A 25,540-nucleotide genomic window follows, 5' to 3' on the forward strand; every position below is an offset into this window, starting at 1 on the left:
GCTGCAAGGTGTTTATCTGTTACCAGCTGCAGGGCTTTGCTTTTGCCTTTGTTGAACTTCATCAAGTTCCAGCTGGCAGCTTCTCCAGCCTGCTGAGACCTGGATTCATAATTTCGAAAAGAAGTTTAACACCTGGTTATACATCTCCAGGTGAGACTGGATGAAAAACAGTCAAGTTAACAATGGTCAAAGAAACATTCCTTCCTAAAGCCACTCTATCATGAACACACACTCAAGTTTTTTAACAGGATCCCTCAGGAGCTGAAGCAGCCCAAGAGGATGGATGCCCTCAGAGGGAAGTAAGCACTGTGAACAGTAACGATGGAAAAGAAACAAAGGCCTTGCCATCAAAGATGGAAATGCATCACTTAAGCTCATTCAGCTGTGTTCATTTACAGAGAAAACAATTTTCTTTTTTCAAAAACAGGCTGAAAACTAGATTAATACTTCCAGTTCATCTCCATATTTTTAATTCAGCAAAAGCAAAAACTAACCATCAAAGTTTATAGAGTTGTGCTGTAATGTTCTGAAGAGAAACTGAAGTTGGATCAACTGAAATAATAATCTAAACATAATTTAAGCAAGAGTAGACAAACCAGAAAGCATAACATAGTAAAAAAAATCACACTGACTTGCACACAGATATCAGCCTTAAAGGCCCAGATAACCAGCCTTTTGCAGGTTTCAGCTATGATCATGTGGAGGTGTTTGCTATGACACCAGTTATCTGGTAACAAAAATGTTGTACGTCACATAGACCCTGAGTTACTGGTACCACACTAAACTTATACTGGTTTTATTAAAGTCAGTGGGAGTAAACCATTTAGAATGCTATAATGTGGCAAAAAAATTCAAGAAGACTTTGGGTTGTATTGTTGGTTTGGTTCTTCTGGCTTGGTTTATTTTTTGGGTTTTTTTGGAAGTTTTTTTGGGGGGTTGGTTTTGGGTGGGTTTGGGTAGGGGGTTTTGTGGGGGGAGGCGCCAGGAGTGTTTGGTGGGGGTGCTTGGGGAGGGCTGGGGGATTTGGTTTTGCTTTGTCTGGAGCAATTGAGGTCTAGGGGGTTTTTGAGTATTTTGTTTCTGAGGGGGTTTTTTTTTGTTGTTTTTTGTTTGTTTTTTTTTTTTTTTACTTAAATCAAGCCTGAAAAGAACTGCTCTAAATAGCCTGAAAGTGCAGCTCCGTTAAGGACAATAAAAACCCAGGCACTCAGATGAAGTCCCTTCAGAGGTTAAAACCCAGGATCTATCATTTGCATCATAATAGGATCGGCTGTTTTGCACAACAAAGAAAAGGCTACAAACCACACTATTAGTATGCAAATAAATATTTTTTAGAAGCCCGATGGTGTGAGAAACTCTTCGAAGTGGTAACACAGGGACCATATTCTTCTGGTCTGGTGCTGAGCCACATTGGGGTAGTTTCTGTATCATTTTCCATATGAGCTCTAGTGTCACCTGTTAAAGGCGAGATCTCAGACTGGCTTCTGCAAAATGGCTGCAACTCTTCACCTTCATTTCAAGATAAGGTCACCCTGCCTGACAGTGATGTTGGATTATGATAACTAGATATTATTTACCTACCACTTTTGTGCATTATACCCTGCACTTTACAGAGCTGGGACTTCAAAATGGCCCAGTGACCTAAAATGACCACTGCTACACAGAACAAGAATCATACAGTCAGAATAGTTTGGGTTGAAAGAACCTTCAAAGGCAAAACCTGCAATAAGCAGGGACATCTCCAACTCAATGAGGTTGCTCAGAGCCCTGTCCAGCCTGACCTTGAATGTTTCCAGGGACAGGACATCTGTGGTCCCTGTAGGCAACCTGTTTCAGTGTCTCACCACCCTCTCTATAAAACACTTCTTTCTTGTATCTAATCTAAACTGATCCTCTTTTAGTTTAAAACTATTACTCCTTGTCCTGTTGCAACCTATCTGACAAAAACTGTCCCAATCTTTCTTAAAAGCTCCCTTTAAGTACTGAAAGGCCATCATGAGGTCTCTCTGGAGCCTTTTCTTCTCAAAGCCGAGCAACCCCAGCTCCCTCAGCCTTTCTTCACAGCAGAGGTGTTTCATCCCTCTGATCATCTTTGTGGCCCTCAACCACCCAACCAACCCCAAACAGCTGCAAAAAACTCTTCTGAAAGTGAAGAAGTAAAACACAGCACTGGACAGTGCTGATTTGCCTGTCCATCAAAGGATGAGTTGCATTGTAACTTCGCCCCTCTAAACAACCACGCTGGGTGGCACAGAGGTAACCAAGCATGAAATTCTCATTGTTTCTGTTCACTCTCTCATGCACACAGCAGTGGCACAGGAGGTCAGAAAACGCATGATGCTAACCTTCTTATTCCAGCCAGCTCTCCTATTGGAAACCACCAGTTTACCACTGCTCTGAGCCACCAGGAGGGAAGGAACGGAAATTGCCCGAGGTAGATCTTCCTCCTGGCACTTTTCACAGTAGTTCACACACCTCCTCTGCCATAGGGGAAGGGATATATATCCGCCCTTTCACTGCCAGCACTAGACACACTTTGAGTGCTTCCAGGGAAAATCTCGCCCTTGTTCCTGAATGTATAGCTCTTGCTGTAAGCAACTGATCTTAACACATTCCAGCATAAGTTGTAGTCAGCTCTTGAGTGTTTTACATTTGAAATGAAGATGTCTGATGCACAAGACTGACCCAGGTTCCAGAACCTGGACACTGATGTGCTCTGTGCTCTGTCTGCAGCAACAGGCAATTTTCTACTCTTGACTTTGAGGGAGTGTTAACTACCAAGAAGGTATTTAAGTTCATTCTCCACAGGACTATCCCTTCTCTCCAGGTTAAGACAAAGAAGGGTGCCAGCCTCATAACAGGTGGTGAGCTGTGGACACCTGCTCTCTCGGCAGCAGAGCAAAACCACTACTTTGTTCACACCAGCTACTAAACAGCCACCTAATGGTAATGCCATTCAGTCACCACCAATCTGAAGTAACAGTAATGTCCTAAAGTGAAAAGACTCCCTGTCTCTATATGAGTCCTCTAAGGCAACTAGCTACCTCTCCTTCCACCCAACTTATTTTGGATATTGGATTGGAATGCTGGAAGAAAATGTCCATCACTACCTAGAGGTAGGTAGTGTCAGTTGTAACACTATGACAAATAATTAAATAAGTTATATGTCAACAGGAGTGTCTAGTAACAACATTTTTGGTTATTAACAGCTGGATACTTCTATCCTCCATTCCAAAAGATTTCCAGTTGTAGTCATTTTCAAATGTTATGAAAAAAACCCCTTTGCTATGTATTGCAGTCATGCAGACAAGAGTAGCATTTTATTTCTCAATATTAAATTAATTACATTACTACCACTAATGAAATTATTACATTGAAAATAATTCAAAATTAACACTTGTTGCCCTCAGAAGCTGCAGACAATACAAGAATCTTTCAAAATATGCAGCTAGATATCAAGCATCATGAGAATTTCACTTAAGTCTCAGCAAATTAAGCCTGTAAGCAACAAGCATTATAGTTAATACTACATTTATCTGTGTTTGATAATATAATGCAAAAAACTTAGCACATTTTCCCATTTCATCTTTAAGGGGAGTATATGCCCTGATAGTAAATGTATAAGCTATAGCATTTAATTCTGGGCTTTGGACTCAACAAACAGAGATAAAACTGACTTAAAATTCAGTATAATTTTTTCCCTAATGGGTAAGCAATTTCACTTAAAAAGCACTTTAAAAAAATTGCCACCTGTGTAAATCACTGGGCCAAAAATTTCATAGATGTCTTCATTCTGAGATCAACTTCAACTGGAATATTTTAACTGAATTGTAACAAATAATACCAGCTAAAAAGGAGGCTTCTGCCAGAAGTACCATGGTATTTTGTCACAGTGGTGAAAATGTAGGTACCTCTAAGTCTTAGCTTCTGCCGAAGAAGCAACAAATTCTAAATCGCTCCAAAATCAAAATACATACAGGAACTCTGCTGGCAGCAATATTAGGCTGGCATTGTAAAAGTAAACACAGAGACCCCATTGATCAAGCCCACTGTTAGTTCCATGCCATAGCAGAGAAGAGCAGGTTTGTCTCCAAAGCTTCTCCTGGCACTGTTTCAGAACTGATATTTATAAGTTTGTACCATGAGTTAGGGTGCAAACTGCCTGTTTAATGAAATATATTACACATCCTGGTCAATAAAATACCCCATTGTTTGGGGTTTTTTTAATTACATGCAGTCCTATCCCTTCTTCAGTCTTGAGGAAACTGGAAGAAAAAAAAAAACAAAAAAGCAAGCAACCAACCAAACACCAATTCCCCCCCTCAACCAAGAAAACCCCCAGCCAAACACTGCAACCATACCTGTTCTCTTGGGCACACCGTATTCTGCAGCCTTCCTTAGGGATCACCAAGCCCAAATGCATTCTCAGCCGACAATTGGTGGGTCCTGTGTGGGGCCAGACATGAGTCCCTGGGTGCATGATAGAATATTTGATCTGCAAGAAGAGAAAAACACATTTTTCAACACATTCCACTTCACAACCACGCTGCCGGGAGTTCTGGACTTCATTTAGTCTCATCCTTGGTGATGGGTGAAAAGTGTAATGCCATCTTTTGTTTGAATTTCAGCAGCAATTCTCTCTCATATCCTAAAGGCATTTAATACTCTAAAACATATGTCTTGTGGTGCATGCGTGAAACCAGGGATGCATTTGTGTGTGAAAGTACATAGTTTTAATTTTACTTAAAATAACCAGTATTCACATTTCAAGCTGAAAATAATTATCTTCTCTCTACAGTCAGAAAAAGTACCTTCTTTCCTATGGAAAGACTTAAAAGGATGGACAGTAGGAGACAAAAGGCTTGTGGTCATCAGACTGGTCAGCCCCTCTCAGATGACCTGTCTGTGAAGGTTGCTGTCAGCCTTGGCTGTAGCAATCATGAGAAGGTGGAGTTCAAGATCATGAGAGGATGGAGAAAGTCAAAAAGCAGAATTACTACCCACAGCTTCAGGAGAGCAGACTTGGTCTTATTCAGGGATCTGTTGGGAAAAATCCCGTAAGAGAAGAGGGGTCTAGGACAGCTGGGTGATTTTTAAGTAGCACCTTGTCAAACTCAATAACCCCTATGTGCAGGAAGCATGGTGACCCAGACAAAATTGAAACACAAAAAGGAAGCATACAGGAAGTGGAAGCAGGGTGAGGTCACCTGGAAAGACTGTAGAGACACTCTCTGCACATGCAGGGATGAGGTTAGGAAAGTCAAAGCTCTCCTGGTGCTGAATCTGGAGATGGAATTGAAGGGTAACAAGAGAGATTCCTACAAATACCTTATCAACAAAAGAAATCCTAGGAAAAACATGACCAGCCACTAAATGTGACAGAATATCTGATGACAAAGGACATGAAGAAGGCTGAGGCACTACATGTCTTCTTTGCCTCAATCTCCACTGGTATGACTGAATTTCAGGAGTGCCAGACACCTGAGACCAGTGAAATAGACTGGAGCACAGATGATTTATGTTCTGTGGAGAAGGAACAGGTTAGGGAACATTTAAACAAACTCAACAACCTGTTTCATGGGTCCTGATGGGATCCACCCATGAGGCCAGAGGGACATGGATGACATAAATCCATACACAATCCACACAATCTTTGAAAGGGCACTGCTACCAGCAGGGGTCCCTGAGAACTGGTAGAAAAGAAACATTGTTCCTATCTTCAAGAAGGGCAAGTAGGATGATCTGAGGAGCTACTGTCTAGTCAGCCTCACCTCAATCCTTGGAAAGGTCATGGAGAAAGTAATCCTGGAAACAATTTTCAAACACATGAAGGAAAAGAATGTACCTGGGTGTAGTCAGTATGGGTTTATGAAGGGAATTCTGTACTTCACCAGCTTTCTTTGGTGAGGCTTCTAGCTTGGTGGATATTGTTTATTTCAACGTTAAGTCTTTGAACAGTCTGCCATGAACATCCTAATCAACAAGGTGAGGAAGTGGGACCTAGATAAGTTCCTAGTGAAGAGGACTGAAATCTGACTCTTAAGCCAGGCTCAACAAGCTGTGACCAGAGGCACAAAGTCCAGCTGAAGGCCACTCATCAGAGGTGCATCCTAGGGCTCAGTACTGGGTTTTGTTTAGGAGTTTCACAGTGACTCAGAAGATGGGACGGAGTGCATCCCCCTCAGCAAGTTTGCAGATGATAGAAAACTGAATAGGAGTGGCTGATGCACTACCTTTTTTTTTTTTTTCTGCCTTTCATAAAGACCTTGGCAAGATGGAGAAAGGCGGAAACAGAAATCTTGACATATTTGACAAAAAGAAGTGTAAAATTCTGCGCAAGGGAGGCATGCATCAATACAGGCTGATGGACAACTGTCTGGAAAGCAACTTTCTAGAAAGAGACTGTGGGATCCTCACAGGGAGACCCTCAAAGGGTCGTCATAGTGCCCAAATTAAACAGGAGCCAGCACTGCAGCAAAACCACCAACAGCTTCCAGGGCTGCATTGTGGAAAGCTCTGGCAGCAGGTTGAGGGAGATTATCCTTCCCCTCAGAGTTGGTGAGACACCTTAAATGCTGGACCCAGTTTTGTGCTACCTGCTGTGACAGAGACATGGACACACTGGAGCAGGTGAAGGGTATAAAGGTGGTTAAGGGATGGGAGAATCTTACAAGGGGAAGCTGAAGTAGTTGGGACTGTTCAGCCTGGAGCACATAAGGTTCAAGGAAGGATCTTATCAATGCATATAAATACCTGATGAGAAGTGTGAAGAAGGCAGAGGGCAGGCTCTTCTCAATGTCATCCAGTGAAAGGCAGAGAGGAAATGGACACAGATTGAAACACAGGAAATGCCATTTAAGCATAAGGAAACACTTTTTTTACCGTACACAGGAACAGGTTGGCCAGAGAGGCTGTAGAGTCTCTATCCTTAGAGGCATTCAGAACCTGGCTGGACACAGTCCTGAGCACGGGACTCCTGCTCTAATTCATCATACTTTGAGCAAGGGGTTGGACTAAGTAATCTCCAGATGTCCCTTCTCACCTCAACCCTTCTGATTCATTCTGTATCAACTCAATGAACAGGAAGTGTGAATAATGCACAACAGCGGTGAGAAGCAGCTTTTCAACTGAGAAATCTGCACATTTGGTTGGGACAGAGTAGCTTTGATAAATCTTACAGATTAAGGTGTTGCATGCTCTCCAACTGTTAATAAAACCAGCAGGAGACAGTGTGTGCCTCTTGTCTCAGCCATTCTTGCCATCTGAGGTTTCAGCTTACTGGCAGTTTCTTATGACAGCAAGTGATAAGCTCCAGTGACCCTGGTGAACACAGACCCTCCCACCCAACTCTGCCACTCCGTGATGTGTCAGACCCTAATGCAATGCAAACAACTGGCTATGCAGGATACTTACTAATATCTGAGACAAACAAATCCTGTAATGCTAATATACCAGCACTGAAGATTGATTACTGTCATGCACCTTATCTGCCCATGCAGATCAGTCTGGATATGTCTGTGAATTATATCTGTGTGCTGTGCTCAAGTGCTATAGATAAATTGTTCTAAACTACCAATGAGTTGTACTATGGCTGCAATGTAAGAAATATCCAGAATTAAAATTAGCTGTGATACTTAAAGTTTACTGCTATTTTTAAGAAGAATCTTATAATTTTAAATAATATGATCACTTCCTATTGTTCTACACAGTCTCTCAGCAGCACTGAGTGGGTAGTTGATTATTTTACATTTCTTTTATCTTTGTCACTACATGTGGTGCCCAAAGCATCCAAATGGTTTGTCTACCACAGAATTCCTTATTTCCTGATTGTGTTTGTTCCCATTGCTTACCAGTCCATCAGTATGTGAATAGGGTTCAGCTGATATTTTAAATCTATTTTAGCAGTAACATTTCAGTCATGGCTATCATAAAACTAAAACTGCCCTAGGCATCTCATAATAGTCGAGGTAAAACTTAAGACTTCTAGAGCACCACTTTTCAGATTATTGTACATTAATATGTTTAAAACACGTGACTACAGCTACAGCTGTAAATACACAACATTTCTGCAAACTATATCCTGGTGATAACACCAAGAAATGATGAAAAAAATAGTAGCTCTCAAAGAGCATTAGCTCTGAGAGACAGATCTGCTTTGGCTATGGATGCCACAGAGAGCAGTTTTCTTGTTTGCCACACTGAGTGTGATGACTTCTCATCAGTTATATTCACTATAACCAGCCTTTGCAACCAATCAATGAAACACCAGCCTTGTTCATTCCCACAGCAGTAGCCATCCAGTGTAGTTCTGCACATCAAAAGCAAGGGACTGGCCAAAAGATGAACACATAGTCTCAAGGCTCTGAATTAGGACTACATTAGCACTGTGCCTTTCAACTTCTGCATCCTTAATTTTGCCATGTGAAGCTTACTCTCACATAGTCATTATTTGGAAAAAAATGAAAACTTACGTTCTACAGAACCACTTGATAGCTATGTTGGCCCATTCATTCAGCTGCATGTGTTTTAATCCATACAGGTGTACTTCATGATTAAATGAATTTAACTGATAGCTGGATAGTCATTGTAGGCACTTGAAACAAATTTTGTTGGCACCCACAGCTCATGGATGCAAAATTTCTTTCCTTTACCTCCAGGAAAGAAGCATGTGGCAGCACTGTTTGGCTTCCACAAGGTGATTCTCCCTCTGTATAATGCTGCCAGGCTGGGGTAGACACGTGAAGTTTATCACAGTGAGAATCTGGCTCACTGAATTAATCATGTAAAGTTAGGTTCAGATCAGAAAAAAAACCAAAACCTCAGGTTAGAAAGGACCTAATCCAACCTCCTGCTCAAAGCAGAGGTAGGATATGAGTCAGATGAGGTCACTTCAGGCTGAGGTTTAGTAAGGCATTACTCATTGTAATCGTGACCCATGGCAAATAACTACTTACCTACCACAAGCTCCCAGGAAACACATGGTAAAATGGCTCAACTAAGGAGTCCTAAAAAGGCTTCAGCTAACATATTTCACCTGGTATTTGCTGACAGCTAAAATAAGGCATATTTTTTTTGTTTTTATATTTATTGTTATCATGTGCTTGAGGCATCATTAAACATACCAAAATCCTGCATTCCTCTATATGCGTCCCTCTATTCCTCAAAATCACCCGCTCCCAGCATTAAGGATTTGCAAAAATGAAGAAGTTTGCCAGGTACCTGCCCTCTTCTGCAGCCAGTAGCTTCTGGGAATCTTTCCAACAAAGCACATGTTTTCGGAACACTTTTACAAGCATTCTCATTTTTTCTTCCTAGTGAAAATAATGGATAGAGCATTGGTAAGAGCAATGAATGAACATTCCCATTTTCTGCTTTGCAGAAAAGTAACAAAGCTGCCAAAGAGCTGACACAGAGACGGGTAAATATTACTCCTCCCGTTTTACAGATTGTGCCACTGAAGTACCTCCATGTTGTAATACCATAGCAGCCTGCACACTTTGCTTTTAAACTACTTGTGAACACCAGGCTTTCTACCATCTAGAAAGTATTATTTTAGAAGTATAATCCCTAATATGGCTGCATAGAAAGAAAAGATGAAAAATGCCACCAATATTATAGCATTTCAACACCAGGTTACATTTTGATATAAATTGCTTTTAATATTTTAGTTATCTTTCATATGTGGAGTTTTATAAGAATTTAAGGTCATTCCAGGAGCTGGGCCTCCCAGTGCCCAGCTTAGGGGCAGGGCAGCAGGCTTATTCAAGTCATATTCTTTTGCTCATATCATTTCTGAATGACAGATCTCCCCTAGCTGAAGTACTGAGGATGTGCCTTCTCCCATGTCCTCATCTTCCCTCAGGCTTTGTACTACGCATTACCAGGTAAAGTGTTGGCAGCCTTGCCAGAAGAGGAGTACACTCATTGAACAGTTACCATACTCAAGGGACTCTTAGAAGTATTTCAGGACAACATGGTTTAGAATAAAGAACCCTCTGTTCATTGTCACAGGAGTCCCAAACACTGTTTTATCAGTTCCCTTCCTCTGTACATTGTGATTATAAAAACAGTTCTAGAAAAAACAGTGTTGCTACTCCTTATTACACTACATTACTCTGAGATCGTGAAATTGGGGTAAGAAAAGAAATACAGAATGTTTTACCTTGTTGCCATAAGGTAAACTGGCTCCAGTCTCCTTTTTCCCGTAGGTTCTCATCTTCAGGCAGGAAGAGGCTTCTTTTTTTATCCATCACAGCAAGACCCTCATCCCGAATGAGCTTCCAGTTTTTCTCTAAGGACTGTTGTGAGAGCCATGTTACTGCACTGAGAAGTTACTGTATTTGGTTTTAGTACAATTTTTATTTTTCCTCACCATTATGAACTTTATTTTTTTATTTAAAAGCACTAAAAGAAGTGTTCATCATTATTATCAAGTTGCTTTATACTCTATTCCCTTCTGACACGTTAAGGCAGGAAAAACAACTTTCGCAGCATTCTTCAGATTCAGTCACATCGGGATTGTGAGATTTCAACAATAGCCAGCCTCTTTACAGACGAGGCCTCACTTTGACCTGCTATTTGATGAGCCTAAGGGCTCTTTAAGTGATCATTTTGTATTGCAAGCTAAATGTATTGACCTTCCTAAATGCTGCACATGTGACATGGAATCATTCCTGCAACTGGAAAACCACTCACATAACCTGATCTCCAGGTATTGCAGAATATTACAGACCAAAGAGGACAAATTTAAACACAGCCCTTGAGTGGAAATTTATGATTAAAACCTTCAAAAAGGCTTGCAGAGATTCACTTGCACATGTTGATGCTATTGAAAAAATCATGTACAACTTGAAATTCCAGGTGATCATTTATGGGCACAACCAGAATGTGTGAGCTGCCTTACACTTCATACATACAAACCCACAAAATAGAGGAATTAAAATTTCTGTTCTCTGCTGCCTCAGGATATTATATTTTGAGAAATCAGCTTAAAAAACCTTTTATTCTACCAATAATAAGTCATTTTAATGTTATAGCAAAATAAATGGAAAACCCACAGTATAAAAATGGATCTGGATAAAACTAACTTCAACTTCCCAGCAGCTTACTTTTCTCACTAAACCTTATTTTGGGTGAATAGTTTTCATTTTTTCTTTGTGCTCTTGAACAAAGCATTTCTGTAAGACATTTTCAATCCATTTCACACTGAAATAAGCTACGGTATGTTCCCACACTACCTCGTTACATGATGAGTAAAACTCAAAAGTCTCTGCAACACAGAGCAGACTAGGTGATATAACTGCCCCCTTTTAGTCTTAAAACTTCATATGATTATTAGTCTTCCTCATTTAAATAAAACAGCTGCATTTTCCACTTGAAGTTTTTTACTTAAAAGACAAGTTGATCTGACAAAATAAGTTTATATTGCTAGATCATAAAAGGCTCAATAAAGCAAAGGATGCCTAGAACATGTTGTCTATAATACTTTCTCCCATTAGAACAATTTTAGCTAGGCTAAAACATATGAAAATGTGGATTTCACTTATGTTATTACAGTAATCTCTATTAAACAAATTGGGTTTTTCTCTCACCTATCAAAAAATGGGGAAGAACACTTATTTTTCCTGGTGCATTCACATTATTCTCCCTTCATTGATGGTTTCTGTAACATTCATTTAACAGTTAGCATTAAGTAAAAATTGGGGTTGGTGGGTTTTTTTAGAGTATCTTTGGAAAACTGACTTTTCCAAAATGTAGGGTACAAAAACAGATTGAAAATTTCCACCTAATCGGAGATGAATCCGAGAACAGTGCTGCTACTTATTCAGCACTATCTTATCTACAAAAGAAAATGCCAGCTTGAGTACCTGGTTTTGCACTGGCTGGAGAAGAGAAAGAAAAGAATAACCTACACTCACACCAGCCTCAATTTAAAGTGATATAGAGCAACGAAACTGGAAAACTTTAAAAGATATTACAAGTTTTTCTGGGCTTCCTCAAACTCATCCTACTCCCTCAGCTGAAAAAAGGTCAGAGGGATACCCACAGACAAGATGACGCATGAAGAGCACTGGTGGTGCAAGGCATTGTAGGCAACAGCTGCTTTGTCACCTCTAGTCTCAAGTGCCACAGGTTGAAGGTTAACCTTTAAAGGTAAGTGTTCATCCTTGTGTTTAAAAGCTCCTCCCCGAATGCGTTGGATACAAATTTATTTGAATACATCTCATCAATTTTGAACTAAAACCTCAATGGTTTTAGACATAAATTGCCCAGAAATCAATAGGGTTTCTGTCCTAAAAACCTAGACCCCATCTGTACAACACATGGATAGTGCTTTATAATGAGCAACAGACAACTCCTAGGGAGAAACTAAGTGGGGAGTTCAAACACCGCTCAACCTTGGTCTCCCTGATATTACAGACTCTTAGGGATACCTTGAATAGTAAGAACACAAAACACCATTAAAGCATAATGACTAAGTCCAGGACTTGGACTTACAGCTTATGATCCAAGAGCTGGTATCTACAGAAAAAAAGTCAAATATACTTATGGCTCCATGATATTTAAGGATTCAAGCTCCAGGTTAGAGCAAAAAATTCATATTATATTTGGTGCAGTATCCTGATTACGAGTGAAAAATCAGTAGGCAACCAGCACTGGAAGCATATGTACTTGTTTGCTAGCAGCTGATTCCCATAAACCTCCATATGGCTTTTTAAATACAGTTCCTAACAACAATTGAAGTTTACAGTTGTTGTACATCTGGCAGTAATGTAGATTTTATTTAAATAGGGACTTTTTAATATTGGTTTATTTTTATATGAAACTATTATATTGAAAGTATCCTTACTCTGGGCTGTCAAACCCTTTCAGTGCATGGTTATAAATGACACAGGAAGAGATTAAGAGGTTGCTACCCCTCACGTGAGGCATAACTACTGACCACACATCCATTTTAATCCACTGAACTGTAAAATAAGATCATGGTGAAGAGTTTAATGTACTTCACTTTGTTACTGAAACAGAATAGGAAAGCATTCACAATCAGTCACCACATCTCCACTGGGTAATGCTGACAACCTCCAAGCAAGGGGCACTGTTTTAAACCGTTCAAAACAGATTCCTTGCACCCATTCAATCACTCACAGTGCTTAAACATCAGCACTTGTATGCATCCTTTCAACACAAGTCTCCCCTTAAAGCATCCAACCACACTTTAAATACACATTTCAATTTAAATTCTCCTTTAACTATGAATGTTTAGCTATTATTACTTAATCCATTAAGGCCCAACTGTCAGCCTATGGAAGGCTATAAACATGTACTGTTGCCAATACCTTCATTGTCTTTCTGCACTTTTCTTGCTGCACTTGGAATTTTAATTAATAAAATCTAAGCCATCAGAGAAAACCAACAATACAAGATCTACTTTAATCAATCAGCTATTCACTGGAGTAAATTATTGGCAAAGCATCCTCTGGGTCCTTTCCAAAAGTGAGAGGACACAATATGCAGAGAGGACAAAGTTACTTAAGTCATTGCCTATGTATTAATTTCAGACCAGTGAAAAGTCTCTAGGCTCCAACACCATTGTATTTCTTTTATTATTTTTCAAATGATCACCAGAATAGAATAATGCTATGACTGAGGTTCTACAGAAGGTACTGGAGAAAGATGCAATGACTCAGTAGGACTGGCTGAGGAAAGCTAATTGTCCCAAGGGAAAAGGACTGGTTTTCAAAGATGAAAGTACGGATTCCTTTCAGCTGAGATCAAAAAGAGAAAGACAGTTTTTTGAATTCCCAGATCCAAAGGCCTAAAATACTGTAAATCAGAAACATTAGCAGAACATCTCTACATAAATCACTCACCACACCCTTCCTAATATAAAAGTTTATATTTTCTTCTCCCTGAGAAATCAGGTGCCTCTTCCTATTCTTTCAAGGAAAAACATTAAGCCTCAATGAGCTGCAGAGAGATTCAAAAATCCCTTCAGCACAGTTCCACTAATTAAGATGTACCATGTCCTGATTAGTGTTACTGAGTTACTCTCAGTCTTCCCTTCCCGGCAAAATAAACCCAGCCCAAAACCCTCTTCCTTAAGACAACCAAGCAGGTAATATTACCAAGCAGGTAATATTAAAATAGATAAAGTATGAGATTGTCTTTTCTTAACCTTACCCATCAGGAAGTTAAGCAGCAGGCCCCGTTTTTTAAGTAAAGTGGTAGGAAAGTTAACACCAGGAAAGGAGACATGCCATGCTTAGACAGTTATTTAACAAGGTAAAAATGAATCATCCTGTGGAAACACCCCTTTTTTCTGACTTGTAAACAAGGCCACTAGCATGGACAGTATGTCCCATGTCTGTATGACTATAGCTAATTGAGCTGAATGCCCCTCAAAAGGAAGTTATCAAACTGAGAATACTGAAAAAAAGGCAATTTTCTCTTTTGGCTTTCAGTGGAAAAAGCAAGGCACAGTCAAAATTCACATCTCCATCTCTAGGCCCAAGAAACTAGATGACCCTTTGTAAGAAAATCAAGCCAGGTCTGTGCTATAAGATGCCACTGACCACAGCTGTGCTGGTTAATGGAATGAACCAAAGAGAGTTCAGCTTTACTACTGCCTCAGCCACAAATAAATGCTCAGTTTGCATTATTAAGCTACCAAGTTTTTGAAAATAGTTCATTCCCATTTAACAAGCAGCGAAACTCAAGAGAGAGGGTCAGGGCCTCCAGTGCTGTGTACAGCGTATTATCCATATTGAATTCTACCACTGTGATCTGGAAGCATTTCCCACATACATGTAAGAGGAATGTGATGAAATGAAGCAGTAGGAAATAAATGTTGATTAGTTTTTGCTCTGTGAGAAGGGGAAATAATTTTTTTTTTTAACTAAACCATGTACAGAAGTTGGAATACTTCAGAAATTAGTAAAACCAATGCCATCAATAATTTTTTGCCACTTCCTGAAGAATACTATTTCTAGTCTTGCTTGCAGCATTGTATGTTACTAGAATCAAACCTGCTTTCTTTCAAAACTTCAAGTACTTTCTTGAGTTACAAAAAAGCAACGATACAATTGTCCTGATGCATATAACTACATTCTGGCTTTATACTTTAAACTGTGAGTGTTATCTTGAAGAATGTAAACCTTACCACTCCCAAATTATGACACCTGTGCAAGTAAATTACCAGTCACAATTTAATCTAGATTCACTGACACATTGCTATTAAAACAGCTAAAACATATACCACCAAATGATTGGAATGAAGAGGTGTTACTGAATTCCAGAGGGGCATTGTACTGTGGAGTTCAGGGGAGAATTTCTATCCTTGCTGGTTTTCTGAGTGGCTCTTCTAGGAGCCACTCAAGATGCTGATCCAAACCAAGGCCTCCATATATGGCCAGAGTCATCTGAAAAAAACCCCTTCAAAGTGGAGCTTTGGCTATTTTATAACATCAGCTGAATTATTTCACCCTTCAAAGCTGACTCATGCTGAGGGTGAATGGATCATTACCTTCTGTGACATAGGAATTTAAAGGTTTATGTGCAAGAAACTGTAAAACAACACTGAATGTAGCTCTAAAACACCAATCAAATAATATGTATGTTTCCCTTTTGTTTGACATAAACATGTTAAGAAGTTCCCAGTTTCTCTATATCTGTTATGGCAAGAAGCATCCATTCCCACACATACCTCAAGAATTAATTCAATATTCGTATATTTTATGTGCTAGTCCATAAAGCTCCCTGCTTTTTGGTGTGGCTGAGATTTCATTGGCGAATCACAATTTAATCTGAATTTCTAGCCTTATTTATGTTGCCATCAAAACCACAACAAAGAGCAATCTTCCTTTTTATACTACTTTTATTTTTTTTTTAAATAAAATCATCCTTTCATAGTGGTTCTTTTACAACATGCTATGTAACTAAATATAAAGAAACAATCACTCTGAAGGAATTTGTTCCTTACAAATATGCATTTTTGGGTTTAAACTATTTACCCATAATGGGTTTCTCTAAAGCACACACCAATAATTGAAATATACAGGGGAAAAAAAGCTCTCCCTAATTTTTCATGTGTTTAGGAATTATTATTAGAATTATAATAAATTAATAAAAATAATGCAATTTTGGAAATAAAAGCTGTTGTTATGAACAATAACCACACTAATTGCCTTGCATGAAATAAATAAAAAACCTTTTAAAGAATTTAATTCTGTGTTATTATTTTTTGTTAAATGCATCACTGGAAATCTATACTTTTTTCTATTATGCAATTAAAAGCTTCCAAAGTCACTAAATATTACACAAGGCCTCAAAAGCACAGCCTTTCCTGACTAATTAAAAATTCACAGTGGGTGTTCCGGACATTACCCAAGTATGCTGTCATTTTCCACTTGAAATGTTATATTTGTCTATCATGTAAATTTAGTATTTATTAATCATTTCAGCCATCCTGTCCCCATTTTCAAATTTGAAAATGTCTGAGCTTATTTTATAGTATCTTACTCAAGTCTCGTGCTCAGTCTGACAGTGGTGTCTGGAATTCAGAGTTAGTAGTTCTGACCTTGTTGATTAGTACTTTCTCTGCCTAATAACTTAGATTATGGTTGAAATTGTAATAAAAATGGAAGTATAACAAAGCCTTACCTTCACCAGTTCTGTATATCCGGTTTCCCTTGCTGTCCACCAAGGCTGAGCTTTCAGTCCCTTGACATTGTAGAGGGAGCGCTGCCAAACTGATGCAAAGTGACCTCTTTGGTATCCAAGTTCATACCACTTGTATGCCTAAAACATTGTAGTTGTTAACAACCAAATTCATATCAGCCAAGCTCCTACAGGAAAAAAGTAACACTTTCTGGCAAGGTAGCAGACTCTCTCTTTGGATGTTAGAGTTATTCTTTCAATAAAATGTACCAAAGAATACTTTAAGGAAAAAAAGCCCTACAAACAAACAAATAAACCCCAAATAACAAAATAGATCAGTTGGCCAAGTGAGTCCAATCCAACAGTAACAAAACAGAATAATCTCACAACCATTCACATCAAATATGGGCCAGTAATTCATGCCCTGTCCTTGGACTTAGAAGATACAATTATTTCTCATCTTGGTCAACCTCATTTTCTCTGTTTCAACCTTCTACCTACAAATTAAAGATGACTGTCTTCTGCTGCCAATGGAGATGCTGTGATGATGAAAACCCTGATGACTTTGTGGATCTAAACTGTTAGTTATCTAATACTTATGTGCACTTGAGTTTCTTCAAATATTTGTTGCCACACCAAAACTGATCACATGATAGAAACCTATTGAAGGTAATACTCGACCTTTGCTTGTCTTTACTCTCACTTTACACAACTTGTTTTACCCCTGCATTGCAGCAAAACAAGGTCCTGCAAGGAAAGAAAATGAGATGCTTGGAAAGAAAAGATCCAGCATTTGTAGTACTGTGACAAACCACAAGCAGAGAAGCTTATACAGGGCTGCCTCCTTCCTGTCCATTGCTGCTACAGCTGCAATATTTCAGACAACAGAATAATAAAAAAAAAATCCCCAAACAAACAAATCCCCCAAGCCACCACAAACTAAAAAAAAAAAAACAAAACAGGACAGCCAATAGGGAAAGAGGAGCATAAGAATTCCAGAGCAGAGGGACTGAAGCAGGCAGCAATCTCCGCCTTGAACAGAAACTGGCCAAAGTCCTCATTGAGAGACTGAAAATTTTCTTCAAGTTTTTAAAAAATGTGGTGCTCTGATGTTTATAACTCTCCCAAAGTATGGAGGAAATTCTGCAATACAATGTTGCCGTACAGTATTTATTTGAAGTACACAAAAGTAGTGTGGATGAACAGAATAACATCCGATCATATATAAACTGTCATCTTTTTCTCCCTAGAGAAGCTCAGTAAAATTGTGCATGGGTCAAAAAAATAGTGTGTATTACCTCTGGGTAATACACAGTATATCTTTAAATTTTGTTGTAATCTTGGTTAATCCTCTGAAATGGAAGCATTGTGATTTATAACATTTGTTCCCCAAAGTTGTAATACCAGTGAGATACCAATAGATTGTTCATGCTGACTGCCTGCATTCATTTGCAATGTCTGTAGTTAGCCCAAATGATAAGGGGAATGAATTACTTGTTTCAGCCACTGAGTGGTGAGTATGACTGTTGCTGCTTTTTAAGATACATCAGCTATAATCATGATGTATAATACAGTTAATCTTTATTTATTAGAAGAATTGTGCTACGGAAGTTGCCTTTACCAGGATGGAGTAGGGTTAGGTTGCCTCACTCATCTTTTCCATTCCCAAGGCTCTGTAAGAAACATTTCTTTTCTCATGTAGGTCTTGGCAGTGGAACATGGTATTATTCAGGAGGGCTACAACAGTGTAGCTCTCTTTTCCAGGAAAAAATTGTTTCAGATGCACTCAGTTTATATAGCATGTGTGAAGATTTCTTTGTTCTGTAATAATTTCCACGGTTTTAATTTATCTTTTCTTAAGCCAATTTGGCATTTTATCAAATTATAGTTGGAAAGGGCATACTCAATACTGTTTCCCTAACACCTCCCAAGGCCACATTCATAACTCCTAATTTAGCTCTAATAGATGAATATCTCCCTTCAACAAACCTTCAGTGATAGCAATTTCACATGTAACTTAAATATTGATCTGTTTCCTTGATTAAATCTTGAAATTCAGCAAGTCTAGCAAGGTCAGTGAGAAAAATTTAGCTGAACAATGGACTTTCCACTCATAAATTTAGAAGTCTCCTCTATCCCAAGAAGTTCACTTGTGATTAATTAAACTTTTACTACAGCAGATTTGACCATTACCTCCATAAACACTAACACATAATTATCCTGGGGTTAGAGATGATGCACATTAATTACATCTGTGCGGTATCTTTAGTCAAATATTGCAAAGGGATGTTCTAGGCTCAGCAACTCAACCCAGAATGTCCCATGGAAATGTACATGGACTTGAGAGAAGGAGAGAGAGTTAGATAGAGAGAGTGTGAAAGCAGACTCTGCGTGTGTCTGTGATGTATACATGGGTTTCTAAGTAAAATGAGGACAACTAATTCTCACTTAAAAATGAGCAATTAAAAAAAAAGCTTATTGGAATAGTATTGCAGGGAAGGCAATCTAACGTTAAATTCAAATATTACATCTCCATGTTCTAGATCTACTGTATGTATAAAATATTGTAATAAAAGCTCCATGAATTATTAAAAAAAAGTTAACCTCATGAACTAGCCTTGAGAAAGATCATCTACAGAGGCTTCAGCACAGCCCACTTGTCTACAGGTCATCCTGGAGAACCACCTACTGACTGGGCCACAGTACTAAAGAGCTCGACATTTTTTTACAGTTTTTTAGGTATTAATATTGCAGCCATTACTAGGTAAGTAATTAAAAAGCAGTGATTTTCATGGCTATTTCTACTCTGCTTTTTAATGCTTATTTTTTTCATATTTCTCACCTAGGAATTAGAATGGATTGGGGGTTTTTTTTGGTGTTGTTTTTAAATTCATGCCCGTATTAAAGTTCATTACTAGTCAGTGTCTTCAAAAAAGGCCCTTTGCTCCCCTATCATGAGAGTAGTGTTAATTCACATATTAAAACTTAGCTTTTAAGTATAATTTGATTTCAAATAAACAAACTAGAAACTCTTATGGCTTCCAGTGTCATATGTTTGTTTTTGTTGGGCACTCAAAATACATAATACAAATTTCTATTTTCCTAATTGATTTTGCTAATTCAGTTATTGAAAAAATTTTGTAACTCAGCCTCCACATTCAGTCCTCTCATTATCCTCTTTTATCACATACTCATTAGTGCTTTTTCCTTGGAAAGAAAGAAAGATTTACAAAATACTGTTATACAAGAACTTCTGTACAGTAACATACATGTAACTGATTCTTTTAACTCTCATTAAAATCTGTATTGTAAGTGATATAAGCAGAAAACAGATTCTAGAAACATTTAAAATTCTTGTAAATTTTAAATCCCTTGTTTCAAGCTGCCCTATGCCAGCTTCGACAGTTTAAGTTAAATCTAAAGCAAGGGGTACTGAGAGATTGTATTGTAATGCTAACGACAGATTTTTTGCTGTTGTTGATCATTTTGACATCTACACACATATTCTAGATTTTTGTTGCAATAGGACTATTCATGTTTTCAATATTAAACCCGTTATTAAAGGTTTTTTCTGGATTCCACAGTCCCTCAGAGATTTCGATTTTAAAGCAAGAACATGTTAAGCATGTACCTCTTTGTCTCCCATCCTCTGTAAGGCATCACCCAGATGAAAATAAAAACGTCCATCATCTGTGCCAGGGTCACCAGACTCTAGTCCTTCCTAAAAATTAAGTACATAAATAAATAAAAATGAAAAGTACATGAACTCCAATATGACTTCTAAAAGAATTCATTTGATGGTTGTGGGCTGTCAAATAGGCTGCCAATTCTATGCAAGAGACAGGCAATGAAATTAGGTAGAAAATGTAACCACCATGGTAACCTGGAACTAAAGCTGAATGAATACAGTATGTCAGCAAAAAGTCACTGAGAAATGTTACCAGCTTTCCAAATTCCACAGCCTCTCCCCTCAGTCCCTCCAAAACAGAGTCATATTCAGAGATGGATACTTGCCCCTGGCCCTATAAACATATACACAAGCATTTTACAAAGCTGGATCAAGATTTTATTTTGTAGTATTTCTTCCCATTCAGAAGTATACCTAAGCCTTCTCTGGATCTTTCAAGAACCTTATGTTTGCAGCATACGACCAACCCCCCAAAAATTCGAGGTTCACAGCTCTGCACTTCAGGTTAACCATTAATAAAACAAATACTCGATGTTTAAGAATTGACAAGTTTCAATGTACAAATCTGTTCCAGTTCATAAGCAGTGATACACCAGTATAACTCCAACAAATAGCTTAAGCAGTGATTTGTAATTAGTACACATTTTATACATTCCAATTCCACTTTTTGCTGGTAAAAAATTTACTGTGGGTAAGAAAGTACCTGTAGATAAGGTATGCTCTCTGCTATCTTGTTTTCTGCCTTCAGGATGAAGCCATAATGTACTTTGGCAAAGCCATCATTTGGAGCCAGACTTAGAACCTGTTTGAGAGCAAATGAATTAAATACACCTGTATGAATCTATGCAAATTAACAAACCTGTGTACATACTACTAGTTAGTAACACAATGATATTTTCTTCCTTTACTGACTCTCAGGGAAACCCTTGGCTTGTCTTTACTTTCTTTTCCTCATTCACTTTTGTCCTTTCTCCAGACAAGCCAAACTTTGAAGCCTCAGAAATAAAATTATTTCAACAGGAGCTGCTTTGTTTTTCAGTTGTTCATCCTTTTCTATACTTCTCTCTTGAGGTACAGCATACTACATTACAGAATTAAACCCACCATTAACACCTGAGTTACTTATTCCAGGTTTGACTAATCTGAAGGAAAGCAGCTACTCTCGAAAAAGTCTGCAGCAGAAACATACCTGAAACAGTTTTAAATTAGGTAGGTTTCCACTGCTGGCAAACTAGTTTTTGCAAGAGAAAATATGTGAAGCATAGTGACTACAGCTTAGAAAGAAGCTGTAAAGTAATGCCAGCATCTTGTGATGGGGATGTGCAAACCCTGGAACATCAAGGGCACTCTCAGCACAGTGGTAAACTGGAGCACTCTCTGGAACAATGTGCACTTTTCTGGCCATGAGAAAGAAGGTAGTAAGAAATCTACTGCAGTAGTGACTCAATGTGCTTTCACACTAGAAGGTGATGGATAAATTATTCTTGTATAGTTGTGTACTGCACTCTGACCAAGATCAAGCCCTAAATTCAGCTAAAAGATTTTGTACCCTCAACAAGATTCAGATACTATCTGAGTTAGAAACTGGCTTAATTTTGCAGAATAGGAAAGCTCATGGGTAAGTGTACAGAGACGGATATTTCAGGAGGACTGTGCAAGAGAAAGATTTGTGAGTACAAGGACGGCTGTAGGAAAGGAGCAGTGTATGGGACAGTGTCTCAGGGGAAGGAGGTGTGAAGCTGGCCAACCTGAACTCTGAAACATGCACCCTCAACACCAGCCAGATAATTTAAGTGCATTTGGTCTGCCTCAGCCAAGGGGAAAATCAGAGAGAATGTCTTGATCTACTTTTCAGCTCTGCACTTCTATTATGTAGATATTCAATATAATTTGCAGCTCTATGCAATATCAATTACATGGTCAAGTTAATCTGTTTTTACACCTCTCCTCTTCTTAAAATAAGGGTGGACAGCCTTATCAGGTTAGACCCTTAGTCTGTGAGGATCATCACAGGAACGTGGCAGTCAGTGGAATTACAGAGGCTGATACCCACTCAATGTCTAGACAGCTGCTGAATACAAAACAACAGACAGATGAGCATTTTCTCTTGCCTAAATCCATTTCTGAAGCTACTAAACTTATGTCATGGATAAAATGCCTGCATACATTATAGTTATTTTACCTCTGCCTTTTCCAGTCACTGTCTGACATAATTTTTCAATCAAAAAAATTACAAGAAATATCATAAGAAGTTCTCTGGACCAATTTCTCTCTTTTCTCAAATCTTATGCACACCAACTACTTCCAAGCAAAACCAAAAATCACAACAATGAAAGCATAAAATGTTATGAGTTAAAACCAGCAGCATTTCACTTCTTTTCACAGAAAAGAGTTATTAGGAAGGAACAAACAATTTGAGAATTTATCTGAAGTCCATAGTATGAGATATTATTAGGAAAAAGTACCACAGTAAGGATGAGCATGATCCCTAGTGTAAGAATACACTACCACCTTCTGCATCTTATGCCTTTTGACTACAGCATTCTGTGTATAATTGTTTTGATCCAAGAATCTGTACCTGCAGGGTGAAATGAAATGACTGACAGAAATATTTATTAGCCACATAATTTTGTTACAGTTTCCTTAACTATAGGATAAAGCTATCTGATTAATTAAGACAGAATAGAATTTTCTGTATTACGGTTCATTTAAACTATGCCGAGTTGCATTAAGGAATGATCTACATTCAGAGCCCCTAAAGAGAAGTGAAGAGATACAATCAGCAGAAATTACACTGGAAGTATTTAATGTAAATTGTATTACTCTGTTGCTGTTGCTGCATGCAATATTAATTGTGTTTAGAAATAAGTTTTACTAAACTGCTCATAGTCCATTAAATATTAATCATGAATATAGAAATTAACCTCTGGGGCTATCAGTGGCTAATTAGCCAGGGCAGAGTACTGTGCTAATGTGGATATTCTGGTTTTGGTACCTGAGATAGCTCAATCAGAGCTGGCTTACACGTGCTGTATAATGCTGCACTGAACCATGCACACATGGCTCAGCATGGAGGCAGAAGAAGTGCCATCAGCTGAGTAACCAGTCTTACAAAGTTCTCTTTCGCTGTATTTTTTTATAATCTGTAGATGTTTGAACCAAAAAGAGTTCTGAATTCTACCAGGACTACTTTTAAAGTTATGTTTTCTTCAAAAATACAAATAGCTCTGAATTCTACTAAGATTACCCTTAACATTATGTCCATTTCCCTAAGTGCAATATTCAAAAGAAAATTATTTAATATTAGAGGCAAAACTGAAATCCTCTCCAGTTGGGCACCATTTTCCATCTGTGGTTCAGCAAAAATTCTGGCAAACACAATCTAGAAAAGTGTATTTTAGGCAAGTTATACTGTACCACACTACAGTTGGAAGCAAAAAACTCTCTTGGTCTGAAGCTCAGTGTTTATACACATTGCTTCTGTAGCTAAAAGAAGAAATATATATTAAAGACTTTTAAAATAAGCTGCTAAGATGTAACAAATTTGGAAAGAAAAACAGGAATTGACTAGAAAATACGTAAACTGGTTATTAAGTGTAAAGCAAAAGCAGAAAGTTTTATCCACTAGGATTCCCTGGGCTTCTATTCAGTTCCTTGGAGATGATGCAAGCTAGGGTTAGTCTGGTCTGAACTGGTATGTACTGTGATCCCAGGTAGGGAACAGTGCCTGTGAAGGGTTCATCTGGTTGCATGTGCTCAGTCCATGCTTAACACAGATCAGTAACATTGAATTGAGATTGAAATGTTACAGCAGCAAGTAAAGGTACCTTTTGCAGATTCCCAGGAAATGGGAAATTTGGAGTTTAATTTCCGCCACAGAGAAGAGTGTTTAACTGCTTGGGAATTTACCTGAGCAGCAGAAACAAGTACCACATACACAGGAAGTTAGACAACCATGAATAAGACTAGAGGGGTATCAACAAAAAGCTGAGACTCTTGAGGTCCTGAACTCTAAGATGCCTGTGCTTTCTGCATTAAAGAACACTTGAATAAAATGCATGAACATCCTTACAGTGGTAAACAGAACCCAGGATTCAAAAATATTGGAGGTATCTACTTTGCAGCACTGAGTTCATGCTCTTGTCTGTGCTCTCTTAACATTTTTCTATCAAAAGATTACACATGTGAGGAGGACTTAGTCACACTTCAGAAGTTTCCTAGTTTTTTCAAAAATCATGGGAAGAACAAGAAATCTCCTTGAGGCCCGCAGAACCACTATTCAGTTTGCCCCTTTCTCTACCATGCAGAGAACCTGAGCACCTATGGTAGGAGCTCAAAACCATATGCCAAGCACTTACTAAATATGCATTGCAACAGCTGAGCAAAGCACTCCAGAGCAGGCCATGTAACCCCCAAGTAATCTGCCCCAAATCATGCAAGAAGCCTTCAGAAGAACCAGGAACCAAAGCAGGTACAAAGAGATTTTCCCTGTTTCTTTGGCTATGTATTCTTTCTTAAAAGCCTTAGTGTAAACTTATCCTGAATTACAACAAGAAAATTACATTACTGTGTTGGAATTCAGCCTGAGCAACACCTAAAATATGGGTTTTTTAAAAAAAACCCCACCATGATTTTAAAAAAAATTAATCAAAGTCCTTTAAAAAAAATTACTTGTCCACCTTTTACAAGGACAGAACATCACCATGCTCTATTCTATTTCAGTGTTAGTGAACTGCAAAACAGAGTAATTACACTGGATAGAGAAGAAGGGAAAACAATACATTAAAAGCATGCCAGTTGCATATCTGTTCTTAATCAGAGCCCTACATATTTCTTCTGAAGTATAAAAAACTCAGTGTCAAAGTAATTATACAGCAAATTCGTGACCTTTCTCCATGTATAAAAATCCCTCTGATTATTGAGAAATTCTCACAACTATGTTATTTGCAGCAAAACACTGAACAACTGCAAAAGAAAATCTTGCCCAAAAGGAGTATGTTTTTGTTTTCTCAAATTCCTTGCAGCTTGAGTAGCAGGTTTGTTTAATAAATTCTATCTTTAAAATCCGATGTTTCCAATCCTCTGAGAATTTTTGACAGCAAGTCAAAAACTATCGGACAGAAATGTTTTATGGAGGGACCTAAAAGGTAGGCAAAGTAGCAAAGCAAACATTATTCTGGCAACATCTGAGACTAC

General features: G+C 38.4%; 1 protein-coding gene across 8 annotated transcripts in view; it reads right to left on the minus strand.

The window, feature by feature from the left end:
- The window catches only part of ASPH (aspartate beta-hydroxylase), a 114,780-nt gene that overhangs the window by 5,403 nt on the left and 83,837 nt on the right, over nt 1-25,540 (minus strand). For all 8 annotated transcript variants that reach the window (XM_048286273.1, XM_048286278.1, XM_048286275.1 and 5 more), the window contains 6 exons: nt 21,048-21,146; nt 20,288-20,377; nt 16,660-16,797; nt 10,163-10,298; nt 9,220-9,311; nt 4,362-4,495 (listed from right to left, as the gene is read on the minus strand). In XM_048286273.1, coding sequence (XP_048142230.1) covers nt 4,362-4,495; nt 9,220-9,311; nt 10,163-10,298; nt 16,660-16,797; nt 20,288-20,377; nt 21,048-21,146 — 689 coding nt within the window. The remainder of the gene's footprint in view (nt 1-4,361; nt 4,496-9,219; nt 9,312-10,162; nt 10,299-16,659; nt 16,798-20,287; nt 20,378-21,047; nt 21,147-25,540) is intronic.

Source organism: Corvus hawaiiensis, chromosome 26, assembly GCF_020740725.1.
Source record: "Corvus hawaiiensis isolate bCorHaw1 chromosome 26, bCorHaw1.pri.cur, whole genome shotgun sequence".
Taxonomy (NCBI): domain Eukaryota; kingdom Metazoa; phylum Chordata; class Aves; order Passeriformes; family Corvidae; genus Corvus; species Corvus hawaiiensis.